This window comes from Furipterus horrens, unplaced genomic scaffold, assembly GCF_987537825.1.
Source record: "Furipterus horrens unplaced genomic scaffold, mFurHor1.1.pri manual_scaffold_4, whole genome shotgun sequence".
NCBI classification, from domain to species: Eukaryota; Metazoa; Chordata; class Mammalia; order Chiroptera; family Furipteridae; genus Furipterus; species Furipterus horrens.
In genome coordinates, this window is record NW_028327174.1 from 50396311 (window position 1) to 50408792 (window position 12482).

At 58.0% G+C, this 12482-nt stretch overlaps 1 protein-coding gene across 1 annotated transcript in view; it reads right to left on the reverse strand.

The window, feature by feature from the left end:
* Positions 1-369: 369 nt before the first annotated feature.
* NCKAP5L (NCK associated protein 5 like) overlaps positions 370-12482 on the reverse strand; it is a 32662-nt gene continuing 20549 nt past the window's right edge. Inside the window, exons 3-13 of the mRNA XM_090273132.1 lie at positions 11646-11774; positions 10835-10903; positions 10684-10722; positions 9861-9980; positions 6681-6794; positions 3847-6479; positions 2828-2990; positions 2496-2577; positions 1849-2157; positions 1628-1770; positions 370-1263 (exon numbers count right to left, since the gene is read on the reverse strand). Of these exons, the coding sequence (XP_090129258.1) occupies positions 1048-1263; positions 1628-1770; positions 1849-2157; positions 2496-2577; positions 2828-2990; positions 3847-6479; positions 6681-6794; positions 9861-9980; positions 10684-10722; positions 10835-10903; positions 11646-11768 (4011 nt within the window). The 5' untranslated portion in view covers positions 11769-11774 and the 3' untranslated portion in view covers positions 370-1047. The remainder of the gene's footprint in view (positions 1264-1627; positions 1771-1848; positions 2158-2495; positions 2578-2827; positions 2991-3846; positions 6480-6680; positions 6795-9860; positions 9981-10683; positions 10723-10834; positions 10904-11645; positions 11775-12482) is intronic.

Below are 12482 nucleotides of genomic sequence, written 5' to 3' on the forward strand. Positions count from 1 at the left end.
TTAACTCTGCTCACCATCCAGCCCCTGAAGCCCCAAGTTTGCAGGTCCCACCCCATCTGGTATGTAGAGGGGTTTAAATTCATGCCCATGGCTACCCTCCCCAAGAGGCAGCCCACCTTCTACCCTGCCCAAGCTCTGGACCAGGGGACTCTCCCGACAGTCTCCATTTCAATCCTCAACAGAACCCAATCCCCCAATCCTTAGTTAGCTTCTAGGTAACTCCAGCCAGCTCCCCTGGTAGTGGAGCTTGCTTCAGAAGGGTGCCTGGGGCTGAGTCTCACCCTTACCTGCCATCCTGGTGCCCACAGTCTCCACCCACCTGTCTATCCCTGAATTCTCCCACACCACAGAACAAACCAAGTCAGGGGGCACAGAGGGGCCTCCACGTTTTATTAGAGACACCGCAGAAGCAGAGGCTGGAAGCAGAGCAGCCGCATTTATAAGGACAGATAAATTAACTGCAGTGCAGGGATGGGGGTGGAGAGTGGGGAGTGGGCCAGGCGCTTTAATATAAAAAACCAACAAAAAAGACAGACAAACAGACCCCAAAGACATGGGGCAGGGGAGGGCAGCACCATCCAGACAGCAGGGAGGACCAGGGCAGATGAGAAAGAAGGCAACTTGACCCCTCACCCCCAAACTCCACCAGCACGGGCCAGGGCCTGGGGGCTGGCCCGGTGGGAGCTCGGGCAGGGGGCAGCCAGGTCAGAGATGGCACAGCTGGTGGGCAGGAAGTCCAGCACCACGTGATGGCTCAGCCTGAAATAGGAGCTAGGGCTGGGACGCAGAGGCCTGGAAACTCAGTCCCTCAGAGGAAGAGCCTTACTCTGGGTGAGAGGAGGGACCAAAGGTGGGGTCTCTCCCTGAGCTGAGAGTGGTCATCTCCTCCACAGCAGCAGTGGGCAGCGGGTGTGTCAGGGATGCCCTTCGCCTTCTTATCCATCTGCCTCCTTGGTCCCTTGAAGGGGAGCCCCAGGGGCCCTGAGGGGGCAGGGCCTGAGGAGAGCCGGCTTGTAGGTGGTCTGAGAGGGGCTGGGGCGCAGCTCCTCAGCCCTGGCTCCCACAGGAGGAGAGCGAGTCGTAGAGCGAGTCGCTGAGAGACTCCGAGGTCTCCAGCCCCGGAGGGCCCCCACTGGCCGCTCTGCCTTCCTCACCCATGTCTGAGGTGCTGGGAGTACGGCTACCCCCAAACGCGGGGCCCTGCGGCGTTGTGGGGCCTGGGTGGCTGCGCTCCAGGCTCCGCTTCCGGTCCACAGGCAGGGCCTGGGGAAGGAAGGGACGCCCTCAGGGGGAAGCTCCTCTCCCTGCCAGGCCCAGCCTGGAAGGCCCAGGGCTCTGCTCTTGGGATGGGGGCTCCGCAGATGGGCCGACCGAGGTGGAGCGCTCGCAGAGGAAGCAGGCCGGAGGCATGACTGAGCACAGTCCCTCCAAGGTTTTGTTGGGGAGAGACACTTCCCCCAAGAGGGGTGTAGGAAGGGAGGTGGGTGGGCCGCCCACAGGGGCGTCTAAGGGGCTGTCCCCTCAATCCTCCGCCTGGACAGGTCTGTATCTCACTGGAGAAACTCTCCTTGCCTTCTTCTTCCCCCGCCCTCCAGTCCTATCCCCTTTCCCCTTCGGCCATGCTCACCATGGGGGTCCTGGGCAGTCCCTCCAGTTGTCTTGGTGGGCACAGGAAAGGGTCGGTGGAGCCACCAGCTGCCCTAGCGTTGGGGAAGGTCCAGTTTTTGGCCAGCTGGACAGGAGGGGAAGGTCCTGGGTCATCACAGGGATCTATGTGGAGACAAGGGGAAGGTAGGTGGTGGTAGGCGGCGCCCAGGGACAGCCCACCCCCCCTGCCTGGACACTCACCTTCCGTGCAGGTCTGATGGCCCCGGTGGCCGGCAGCGGCCGTGAGCAGCGCAGGGAAGGCAGGCACGCTGGGGTGTCGCCCACTCACCAGCAGCTCCTCTATGCCTGGCACCTCCCGCTCCAGCGTGTGGGCACGGCGGGGGACTTTGGTAAGGAGTGGTGGTCTAGCTGGGGGCCCCCCGGGTGGGGGCTCCAGCCGTGGTGGCTTGATTTTGGGAGGATTCTTGCTGGGGGTGCCACTGCTGCCATGGTCTGGGGGTGGGAAGGTCCCAATGCCACTGTCCAGGGTTCGAGTCAAGGAGCCACAGGCTGGGGGAGGGTAAGTCACGCATGTGAGGCTGCAGGTGGCTCATCCACTCTGCCTTCTTCTTCCAGGTTCCAGCCCCAGCCCAGGCTCCACCCCTGGTCCGGCCCTTCCAGGACCAACAGGCTTAGCTGTACCTGCCTACCCTGTCCCACCTCCCAATGGCTTGCGGAAAGGGGGCAGGTCCCCTGCGGAAGGAAGGGATACATTTCTGTACAGCCCATGCCCACCTGGTGATTGGCACCAAGATGGCACTCAGGGCCTGGCACCTGCTGCAGTGACAGGAAGGAGTAAAGCAGCGAGGGAGGAGCTAGTCACAGCCTTGGCCCTTGACCCTGCTGACCTGTGAAGTGTGAGGTGGGCACTGGCTCAGCCAGGCTGTCCTCTGAGGGCACCTCGTCCCGTCTCCCTGGCTCGCTGCTTTGCTGCAGGAAACAGGAGACCTCTGAGCCCATCCCTCCCCAAACCTCATCTTTAGGACCCCTGGAGTACGGACCTGAGTGCTCAAAGCCTGCCAGCCCTCAGGAGGCCCTCTCCCCTCCCACCTCCCAGCACAGACCAGAAGGACATCCAGCAGCTTCCAGGTCTCAGGGTGGGGAGCCCTCCAGAGGTAAGAGATCTGGCGGGACCAGGGGATCAGCCCTCCTCCGCCCAGCCCCTTCCCCAAGAACTTACCTTTCCCGGAGGTTTTCCACAGCTTTGAAGAGGGCCCACCAGGCCATTTCGGGGCCCACAGGCTGGCCAAGGGTTCTTGGGATCAGAAGACATTGGCTGGAAGCCACCATACTCGGGTTTGGGCTCCCTCCAGCTCTTGGGTGGCAGCTCCTTGCCATCCACCCTAGAGGCAGCAGTGAAGTGGTGTGGGCCTAGTGAGGTACCCATCCCCACCCCTGGGGAAGGGGACATATCCCTGGTGGTTGCCCCCAGAAACACTTTCTGACACTGGGAACAGGCAGAAACCTTAGGGAAAACCCTAGAGGAATAGTAGGGGCAGGGAAGATGGGAGAATTTTCCCAAAGCTATCCAGAGTCAAGACTAGAAGCCACTCGAGAGTGTTGACAGGTAGATAGCAGACCTGGTCACATCCTGGTCCACATGCAACACACCCTGCCTGCCCCAGCTGAATCTGAGTGCATTTGCTGCCCAAATCCCACCTTACCTGGGGCCCAGTTCCTGCAGACATCCTGCCTTAACCCGGCCCAGATAGAGCAACCATAATTTGGGGTGGCGCCTTTTCTAGACCACAGCTCCCATTGCTGGGTCTGTAGCAGGTACCAAAGGGCAAGATGGGAAGGAAACCCCCCACCCCTCGTTCTACAGGATGGGAAACCCCAGAGTAAGACCTTCGTCAGGCCATGGGAGGTACTGGCACTCCTGACCACTGTGTGCAGGTACTTAGGTAACCTGCCTCGTCTGACGCTGGAGACGAGCCAGCAAAATGTGGTCTTCACTCTTCCCAAACGAGAAACTGGGTCTCAGTAAGCCTGAAGTCAGAGAGCCAGAGAGGTGGGAAGCTGGCACACAAACCTCCCCATCTTTCCTCTTGGTCAGACCACTAACCCCCAGGTACTTTGGTGGCATTTTGCTTGGCCTCTGATCCCAAGTCAGGCCGTCCCAGGCAGTCTCTGGTGTGCCCATGGAGAGACAAGTGCCCCCAGTCACCGAGCACCTGCCAACTTGTCCCTGGCCCTCACCTGTTGAGCAGCTGCTGCATGAAGGTGTCTGCGCCTTGGTACATGCCAGCCAGCTGGCCCTGGACTTGCCCCAGCCCTGCACTGGGCCCTGGCACTGGTCCCCCAGGCCGTGGCCTGGTCCTGCTGCTCAGGTAGGCCTTCTCCTCCTCCAGTGCCCGGCGCAGATCTTCTGCCTTAGCCATCAGCTTGGAGATGTTGAGGCTCTCTGCCTCCAGCTTCCGCGATTCCACCTTGACCTCCTTCCGGAGTGGGGAGCTTCCGCTGGCCCCTTCCTTGCTCTTGGTAGCTTCTGTACGGCGGTTCAGTGCGGGCAGCTTGCTCTTCTTAAGGCCAAACCAGCTGGCGATGCTGCTGGTGTTGCGGTGCTTGGCCTCAGTGCCTGGTGCCCGCTCCTGGCCCTGGAGCCGCAGCACATTCTCCTCGATGCCCTTCATCACCTTCTCCTCGATGGCCGAGTGTGGGGCACGCCTCTCAGGGCCCTGGCTTGGATCAGTGGGGCCAGGTACTGAGGGTGTGGGCAGGGCTGTGGGGCTACCGCAGTCTGTCCAAGGTGGGCCCTTCCCCTTGTCAGGCTTGGGGTGCTCCTTGGTGGCTGGCGGGGCCACAGGTCGGGGCACCACCTTGGTAGGTGACTTGGAAGGTAGCTTTGTTGGGCTGCCATGGGGGCTCTTATTGGGCTTGCCCAGGCTGGGGGCTGAGATTGGCACTTTGGCAGGGGTGCGGGGTACCTGGGGGCACAGGGCTCCTGCCAGCCGGCTCTTGGCCAGCTCCACTTTGGTGAGGCAGCTCCTTGGGGAGACAGGCTCTAGGTCCACCCGGGCCCCCATGGAGTGGGAGGAGTAGACTCGGGCCCCGGGGTCTCCCAGGAGCCCAGGTTCCTGCTGCTTCAGGCTGTTTGTGCCCAAGGTTACTGTCCCCTGCAAGCCCCCCTTGGCTTCTGGCTGCTCAGGGGGCCTGGGGGTGGAAAGTGCCACGTCTCCAGTATTTTCCCTTGACTTTCCTGCTCCCCGCACCTTCTCGGTGCCAGGCCTGGCTGGTACCCCGTTCTTCTCTGGGCCCTGGGGCCCCTCGTGGCCAGTCTTCAGTTTCCCCAGGGCTACAAGTCTGTCCCGCAGAGGTGTGTGGCCAGAATCTCCAGGTCGCCGCCCTGCCCCCTGGCTGGGCTTCTTGGCTGAGCTGCCTGGGGTCCTGCGGCCAGGATGGGGAGACTCCAAGACTGCCTTGTCCAAACTCTTTTCCTGGGGGCTCCCATAGGGGCAAGGTTCTGGGAGGCAAGGGCTAGGGAGGTCTCCAGGGCTTCTGAGGGCCTCAGGGGTTCGTTGCACCTCAAGAGTTAGTTGTGGGTAGGTGGGCACCTGCAATGGGGATGAAGGTGGCTCTGGAGAGGGCCCTCTGAAGGTGCTCCGGGAAAGGTCCAGGATATTCTCGTAGCAGGGAGATACCACTGATCCAGGGGACAACGTGGTGGACAAGGCTGGCTGGGGAGGTCGGAGCTGTGCAGAGTCCGGGGTTGTGGAGCAGGGTGAAGGGCTGGTGGGCAGGCCCTGTGCCCCTTCTGGGGACAGCTCTCCGCCACCCAGGCCCTTTCGGGCCAGCAGCGGGGAGGGGCTGCCATCTGAGCCACTGTTCCGGCAGGGGATTCGGGAGTTCCGGGAGAACTGAGGGCTGAGCTGGGGGCCTCCTGGGCTGGGGACCTTCTCCGAGGATGGAGGCAGCTTTAGGAACTTGAGACCTCTGGCTGGAGAGGGCAGAAGGGGTCCCTGGGCATCCCCAGGGGAAGGGGGGCCAATTTGGAGCTTGCTTTTCACCTGAGATGAGGAGTGGGGGTGACCAGGTCGCGAGCCCGGGGGGGCATCCCCTGCACCAATGAACATGCTGAGGAAGGGGAGGGGCTCCTGGCCCTCTGAGGTAGCACCAAAGCCCAGCCTGTGAGCCTCTGGGGTACCCCCACCCCAAGCTGACTTGGGGAGGCCTTTGAACTTGGACAGCTGTGGAGGCCCCTGGTCTGGGGAGGATGGCTGCCCGGGACCTGTGTGGTCCCCGCTGAGTGGGCCTGCAGCCCCGGCCAGGAAGGCCTGTAGGTAAGACTCTGTGTCCTCAAGGAGCTGGCCCAGGTTCAATTGTTTGCGGGTCAGGGCCCCGAGCAGGGTGTCAGGGCTGGATGCCTCATTGGGGTCACCTGCCTCATCAGAAGAGGAGGAGGAGCTGCTGCCTGGGGCACAGGGTGGGCCAGAGGTAGCACCATGGGCCTGGGGGGAGCCTCTACTAGGGCCCCAGGGCCGCCCAGCATTCTCTTCCTCCCCAGTGTTCCCCAAGAGGTTGTCCCAGTTCAGCAGGCCTCCTAGGCTACCAGGGCCTAGTAACAGGTAGGGGGCCCAGGGTGAGGGTTCAGGCTGGGGTGGGCCACACAACTCGCCGTTGATGGGTTCTGGGGAGCCAGGACCCTCGGTTGGAGGCCGCCAGGGGGTGGCAGGTGAGCAGAGAAGCAAGGGGTCAGTCTCTTCCAGGGCTCTCAGCACCTCCAGGATCTGGGCTTTCTTTCGAAGGAATGGGGATAAGGCATCCAGCACTGGGGGCGGGGTTGCTGGGGGTCCTGGGCCTCCTCCTGGCCGCAGCTGCTGCTCCCAACACACCTTGGGAGAGAAACGGCATGAGGAGGAAACCACATGCAGACCCAGGACCTAAGTTGGTACAAGGGCTCACACCCAGCCTGGATAAGAGCCTGTGCATGGGGATGCAGCCCTTCCCCTGGGACTCATTAGGAAACAGCAATGGAGGTAACTGACAAGCCCACACCCAGCAGAGCCACAGACCACTATGTCCAGCCCTCCTACCTCTCTCTGCCCAGCATAGCGCCCCAGAGGCAGCGAGGTGGCTGGTCCTTCGGCAGAGCTCAGGGACGGGGAGGCTGGTGGCTCGGATGGCAGCTGAAGCGGGGTGAGTGGGATCTGCAGGGAGAGGCAGAGTTAGCACAGATGCTCTGTCCCGGGTCCCTATTCCCTCATGAACTAGGCCTTCCCATCCCAGGGAGGGGACATCTCCTGGCTCAAGGAACACTTTCACCACTGTCCCCACCACCTGGTCAGAGGAGCCTTAGGAGACCAAGGCACAGGCAGACTGAAGGAGTGCACGCCCAGGTGGCAGAAAGGTAAGACTGGAGAAAGGGGGGGCTCCCAGGCCCGAGGGCAGTGGCAGCTCCAGGACCAGTCTGCTCTTCCCCAATTACAGGGAAGGTGAGCAGAGAAGCCCCTTCCTGTTCTGACTATCTGTGGCCCCAGCATCACAGGCTGAGATGAAGGGAAGAGGCACTTATTACTGGGCCCCAGAAAAGAGATGGTGGTGGAAGCTGTCACTTCTGTCTCTCCTAACTGGTCTCATGTAAAACTTGTACTCTGATGATTACAAAAGTAGTATTTAATCATGGGTCACTTCTCCCTCAGTCCCTGAGAATGTCACTTCCTTTGCTTAGGCATCTCAACTAGATACCAGTCAACCTGAACTCTTCCCTGTCTCTCATTCTCCATAGCTTTTAAATCCTGCCTCTGCAGACAGAGTCCGCTGCCTCCCCTCTGGCCACCTGTAGCCGCTCCTTCAGCCCCGATCCTCACACCTCTGGCTGGACACTGCTCAGCATTTCAGTCTCTCCGACCTGGGTGGCCTTTCAATCTCCGATGTACAAGACAGCCTAAAGCATTTAAAATTTTTTTTCTAAAGCATCTTTGTGCTCAAAGCCTCCTGTGCCTGCCCACTGAAGACAAGTCTGAACTCCTCTGTCAGCATGCCGGGCCTACCTGCTCTCTGACGCAGTCTCCAGCTTTGTCTCACTCAAAGCTCCTTCACACACCCTTTGTTCCAATCCTGCTAAATAGCTTGCTGCTCCCTAGACTTCCCTGCTCTGGTCCTTCCACAGGGAATCTTTTTTCTCTAACCCCTACTCTACTCTTTTTAAATCTGCCCTGGCTGGTGTGGCTCAGTGGATTGAGTGCTGGCCTAAGAAGCAAAGGGTCGCTGGTTCAATTCCTGGTCAGGGCACATGCCTGGGTTGCGGGCCAAGTCCCTGGTTGGGGACGTGTGAGAGGCAACCACACATTGATGTTTCTCTTCCTCTCTTCCTCCCTCTTCTCTCCTCTCTCTAAAAATAGATAAAATCTCAAAATAAATAAACAAACCCCTAAATAAATAAATAAATAAAGTTCCCATCCATCAAGGCCCAGGTTCAATGCCACTTTATTAAGGGAACCTCCCCAGCCTGTCTCTGATGGCCTCTCTCCCCTCTGGCTCTTGGACAGCACTGCTTTGTACAGCTGCTGTCTGTAGACCTGCCTGAGCTCCTGCAGTGCCAGCCTTCAGGGTTTCTGGCCAGTTGCACAGGCCACAGCCCTGTCTAGTTAAAATGTGTTGGCAAAGACACTACTCGCATAAGAGCTTAATTAGCATTTCATCAATGAAGTTTTCATCCTAGCAAAGCACAACTTGGAAATAACATTAATAATGATAAATAGCTGTTGAGTATTGACTACTATGGGCCAAGCTCTATATATTATCTCATTTAATCCCCACAACAACCTGCAATATAGGTACTCTTATCCCCATCCATAAGAAAAAACTGGTTTGTAAGATTATATAATTTGCCCAAGGTCACACAGCTAAGAATTAGCTAAGTTAGGGATTCAACCCAAGTTTATCTGAGGCCAAAGTTCATATTCTTCCCATTATATCATGCTGCCTCCAGGAAAGATAAATCTACCGCCCCAAACCCCAAATTCAAATCCCAGAATTTGTTTCAGTATAACAAGAAATGATTTAAGGATGATCTACACCTCTTTTATCACCAGTTACTGAGATGGGTATGGATAGGATGAGATCAGCCAGTGTGGTTAAGCCTCTGGGAATTCTGGGGTGAACCCTGTAGCAAGATGAGACCCAGGGCAGGGGGAGCTGCACAGTCACTGTCGCTGCTTCACCCAGCTCAGCACCAGCCTGGCAGACAGGGGCTCCAGAAAGGTCATGGTGATGACAGGCTTTCTCTGCCAAGGGTCAGCTTCCCAGGGAACTGAGGGCATCCTGCTCAGGGTCTGGGAGCCAAGGGCTGCCTGGTATGTATCAGACACACAGACACATGCACACAGTACTTCTCTTCTTAAGGTCAGAGGTCGGGTGAGGGGTGCGCTGGCTGACTTCAAACATGCTGTTCACCTCAGGTACCTGGAGCTGCTCCTGATCCTCCCACCCCCATGTCTCACTCCATCCTTGAGGCTTCCTGACAAAGTGAGCCCAAATAACATCTTAACTGAGCCCACGATTCACTTCTAGTAGGCTCCTGCTTCTCCTGGGTAAGGCAGGTGTCAGAACAAGAAGCAGGGACCAGGGTCTGCAGCCATGCCTGAGTCAGTGGGTGAGTATACAGGGTGAGACAAATCTAAGCTTACAGTTGTTTGTATGGAAAAGTATAATTATTAATAAATAATAATACAAGATAAACTGTGTTTCATGTACTCACAACCATAAACCTACTCTTGCCCCACCCTGTATGCAACATGCGCACATACAGACTTATCTGGTCAAGTGCCTTTCCTGACCTCTCTGTGACACCATGCACTGGTGCCTTCCACCCAGTCCCACCCTTGCCCCTGGCCAAGAAGAGGCAATGCTGGCCAAAGAGGCCCCTTGGGAGCGTGAAATAATTCCATTTTCAGCCTCCACCCATCTCCCCACACAGGGTGAGAGCAAGCAAGAACCTTCTCTGTCAACAAGAAGGGATCCCCTCCAGCTGGGGTGCAAGTACCTGCAAGGTGGGGGACAGCCCAGCTGGAGGGGACTCAGGGGGCTTTCACCCCATCTTAGGCTCAGCTCTATCAGGCTAGATGGGCCTTCCCTGGGTGGGCTGCTCCCAGAATGGAAGGGAATGGCTGACAGCCTGCTTCTGTAGGTGCTTGGGGAAGAGGGTGGTGATAATGATGGGGCTGGGGGAGGCAGGAGACTGGTGTGATGAGATAAGAATGGCTCATGCCCACCTGAGGGAGGGAGCCTGTCGTGAGCTGGAGTTTCTGCTGAAACAGGATGCTCAGCATCTGGTTCTGCCGTTCCAGGTCAAACACTCTCTTCTTCAGCTTGATGCACTCCTCCCGAAGGTCCTGCCAGGGCCCAGAAGGAGGCGGAGGAAAGGAAGGAGACGCAGGCGGGGAGGGGTGGAGCAGTGTGAGCAGTCCTTTCAGCAGAGCAGTGGGCACTCCTCCCAGGCATTCCCTCCTCCTGCAACCTCCTTCTGTGAGGAAGCTGAGCCTGCCCAAGTCTGTAGCTATTGATCTCCAGGGGATGGTAAATTCTCTAAGGTGACCAACCTTGGTGGGAGGTAAATTCCATTCCCATTGGTACCTTCCCCAATCCTGGAGCCAACCCCCTGCCTCTTAGAAACCACACATCAAAGAAGGGTCCATACAAGGCATGGGAAGATCTTGGGGTCAGAGTGGACCATATGTCAAGACGCTACCCACCATACTTGAGTAAATATTTACATGCCACCTTATGCTCACAACATCAACATTGCTTTCAGCGCCATTACAAGCTGGAGAAACCAGCTGAGGCCAGGGTAAGGGAAGGAAGGATTCAGCCCAAATCAAAGGTACCATAACTCAGAGATCTGGCCTTACCTATCCCACCCCTGCCTCCAGGTAGAATAGAAGCAGGGGTGTGGGGGGTGTCATTGGGCCAATAGTCCCTATCAAAATCTTAACTGGGCAGGTTCGGGGGTCTCCAGGAAGGGCCTCCCCCATGGCAGCCAGGGCCTCTCCCAAGGAGGCTGGGTTCAGGGTGAAAAGGTCTGCCGAGGCCACTTACCTTTTGGTTCAGCAGTGCCTGTACCACATGGTTGGCAACCTGCGGACAGAGAGCCCCAGGCAGAGCTGTCAGCCGACCCAGCCTCTGTGCAGGAGACAAGCTGTGCTTCCCCAACCCTCCTCAGCATCAATCCCACTACAGCCCCACAGACCTCGTCCAGACAGCGCTCATAGGTCTCCCGCTGGTTTTCGTTGGCCTGGGCAAGTGCTGAGTTCTCTGCCTGTCAGATGGAGGAAGAGGGCAAAGGGGAGGCTATGGGATCGTTCTTCCCTCAGGGCAAATTCCTTTGGGAGGTGGGGGAGGAGAGGCAAGGAACCTACTAACTACACCCCTGCCCAGCTCTTGCTTCTGGCTGGATTCTGCCATGGGGAGGTTGTAGGGCCAAGGGCATCATGAAGAAAGCTGAGATGCCTGGTTTTCTGTGAACCTCAACCTCAGTCAGTGAGCTGGAGGGGCTGGGGAGACACAGTGGCCAGGAGGACCTAAGGTGACAGATGCCAAGAATAACCCTTATTTCCCTGAAAGGGCAGAGGAGGCTAGAGGGAGAAGGGCAAGGTCTTAAGAATGTGACAAAAGGCCCAAGTTTAAGAATCCTCATTCTTGTTCCTCAACTCCTGAATGCCAGGTCATCTAAACCCTTCTTCCTGTGGCCTCTGTGACCACCTTTTCCCAGAGCCAGCAGGGGCATGAAAGGGAAGAAGAGGGGTAAAGAGACAGCTAGGGGCTAGGACAGCCCTGCCCCTGTGCATGCCTCTTGTCCCTGAGCTGGCACCTAGCCTAGAGAGCTAAGAGCAAGGAGAGTGCGTCTCAGAGGAGCTCTGCTAACAAATGTTCATCTCTTCTCTATCTCTTCTCCAGTCTGGCAAAAGGGGCTGAGAGGAAGGTCCACCACACCCAAAACACCCACAGCAAGCTCAGAGGGAAGGGCAGGTCCGATGCCTCCACCCTGCTCCGTGCCCCACCTCCAGCTCCCGCAACCGGAGCAGGAGCTCCTGGCAGGTCCCCAGCTCCATGCTGCCGTCACCACACTGTCCTGGCCTCGGGTTTTCAGGACTCCCAGCCAGCTGGTCCATGGCCTCTGACATCAGGCCCTGGGAACAGGTGAGAGAAGGCCGGGCAGGCTACTCCAGGGTCCCGGGAGTAGTGGAGCAGGGGAGGAGGACAAAGATGAAACCTGTCAGTATTCTCAGAGTTGAGCTCAGTGTGGCTGATGTGCCACCGACGCTGTAACAGCTCGGGGTCAGGCTAAGTCTCTCCTGGTCATGAGACAGAGATGTTCTTCCCATCTTAAGAACAAAACCCATTGTTTTATAACCCCCTATAACTGCACATGCCCTACCACAGGTCTCACACACACTGGTCAGGAGCCGAGAAACTGGAATTCTCCACTCAGACTGGCCTCCAACTGGCACACTGGACCCTCCTGGGGACATTGGGAGGTGGCCTGCATGCCTCCAGGGATCCCTGCTCCCATGAGGCATAGCGGACCAGCCTCTTGGTGCACACTGGTCCTCTGCAAGGGGGAGAGGGGGGCTCTCTCGACCCTTTACCCCCCTTTCTGTTTGACCATCTCCTATTTGTTCTTCAGGGCTCCCAATCCAAGTCCAGTCAGGTTTTCTAACTCTCCCCCAGACTGCTGATTTCAGGAGGGCAGGGGCACGGTGGTCACTTCACTGCCTAGGCTCCCACTTTCTGGTGTGATGCCTGGCGTGTCCGTCACTGCCTGAACACAACTCAGCCAGGTGTCTGACCTGAACTGCGGGTGTGATCCCCCGACCTTGCCACGCTGTTGCCATGGT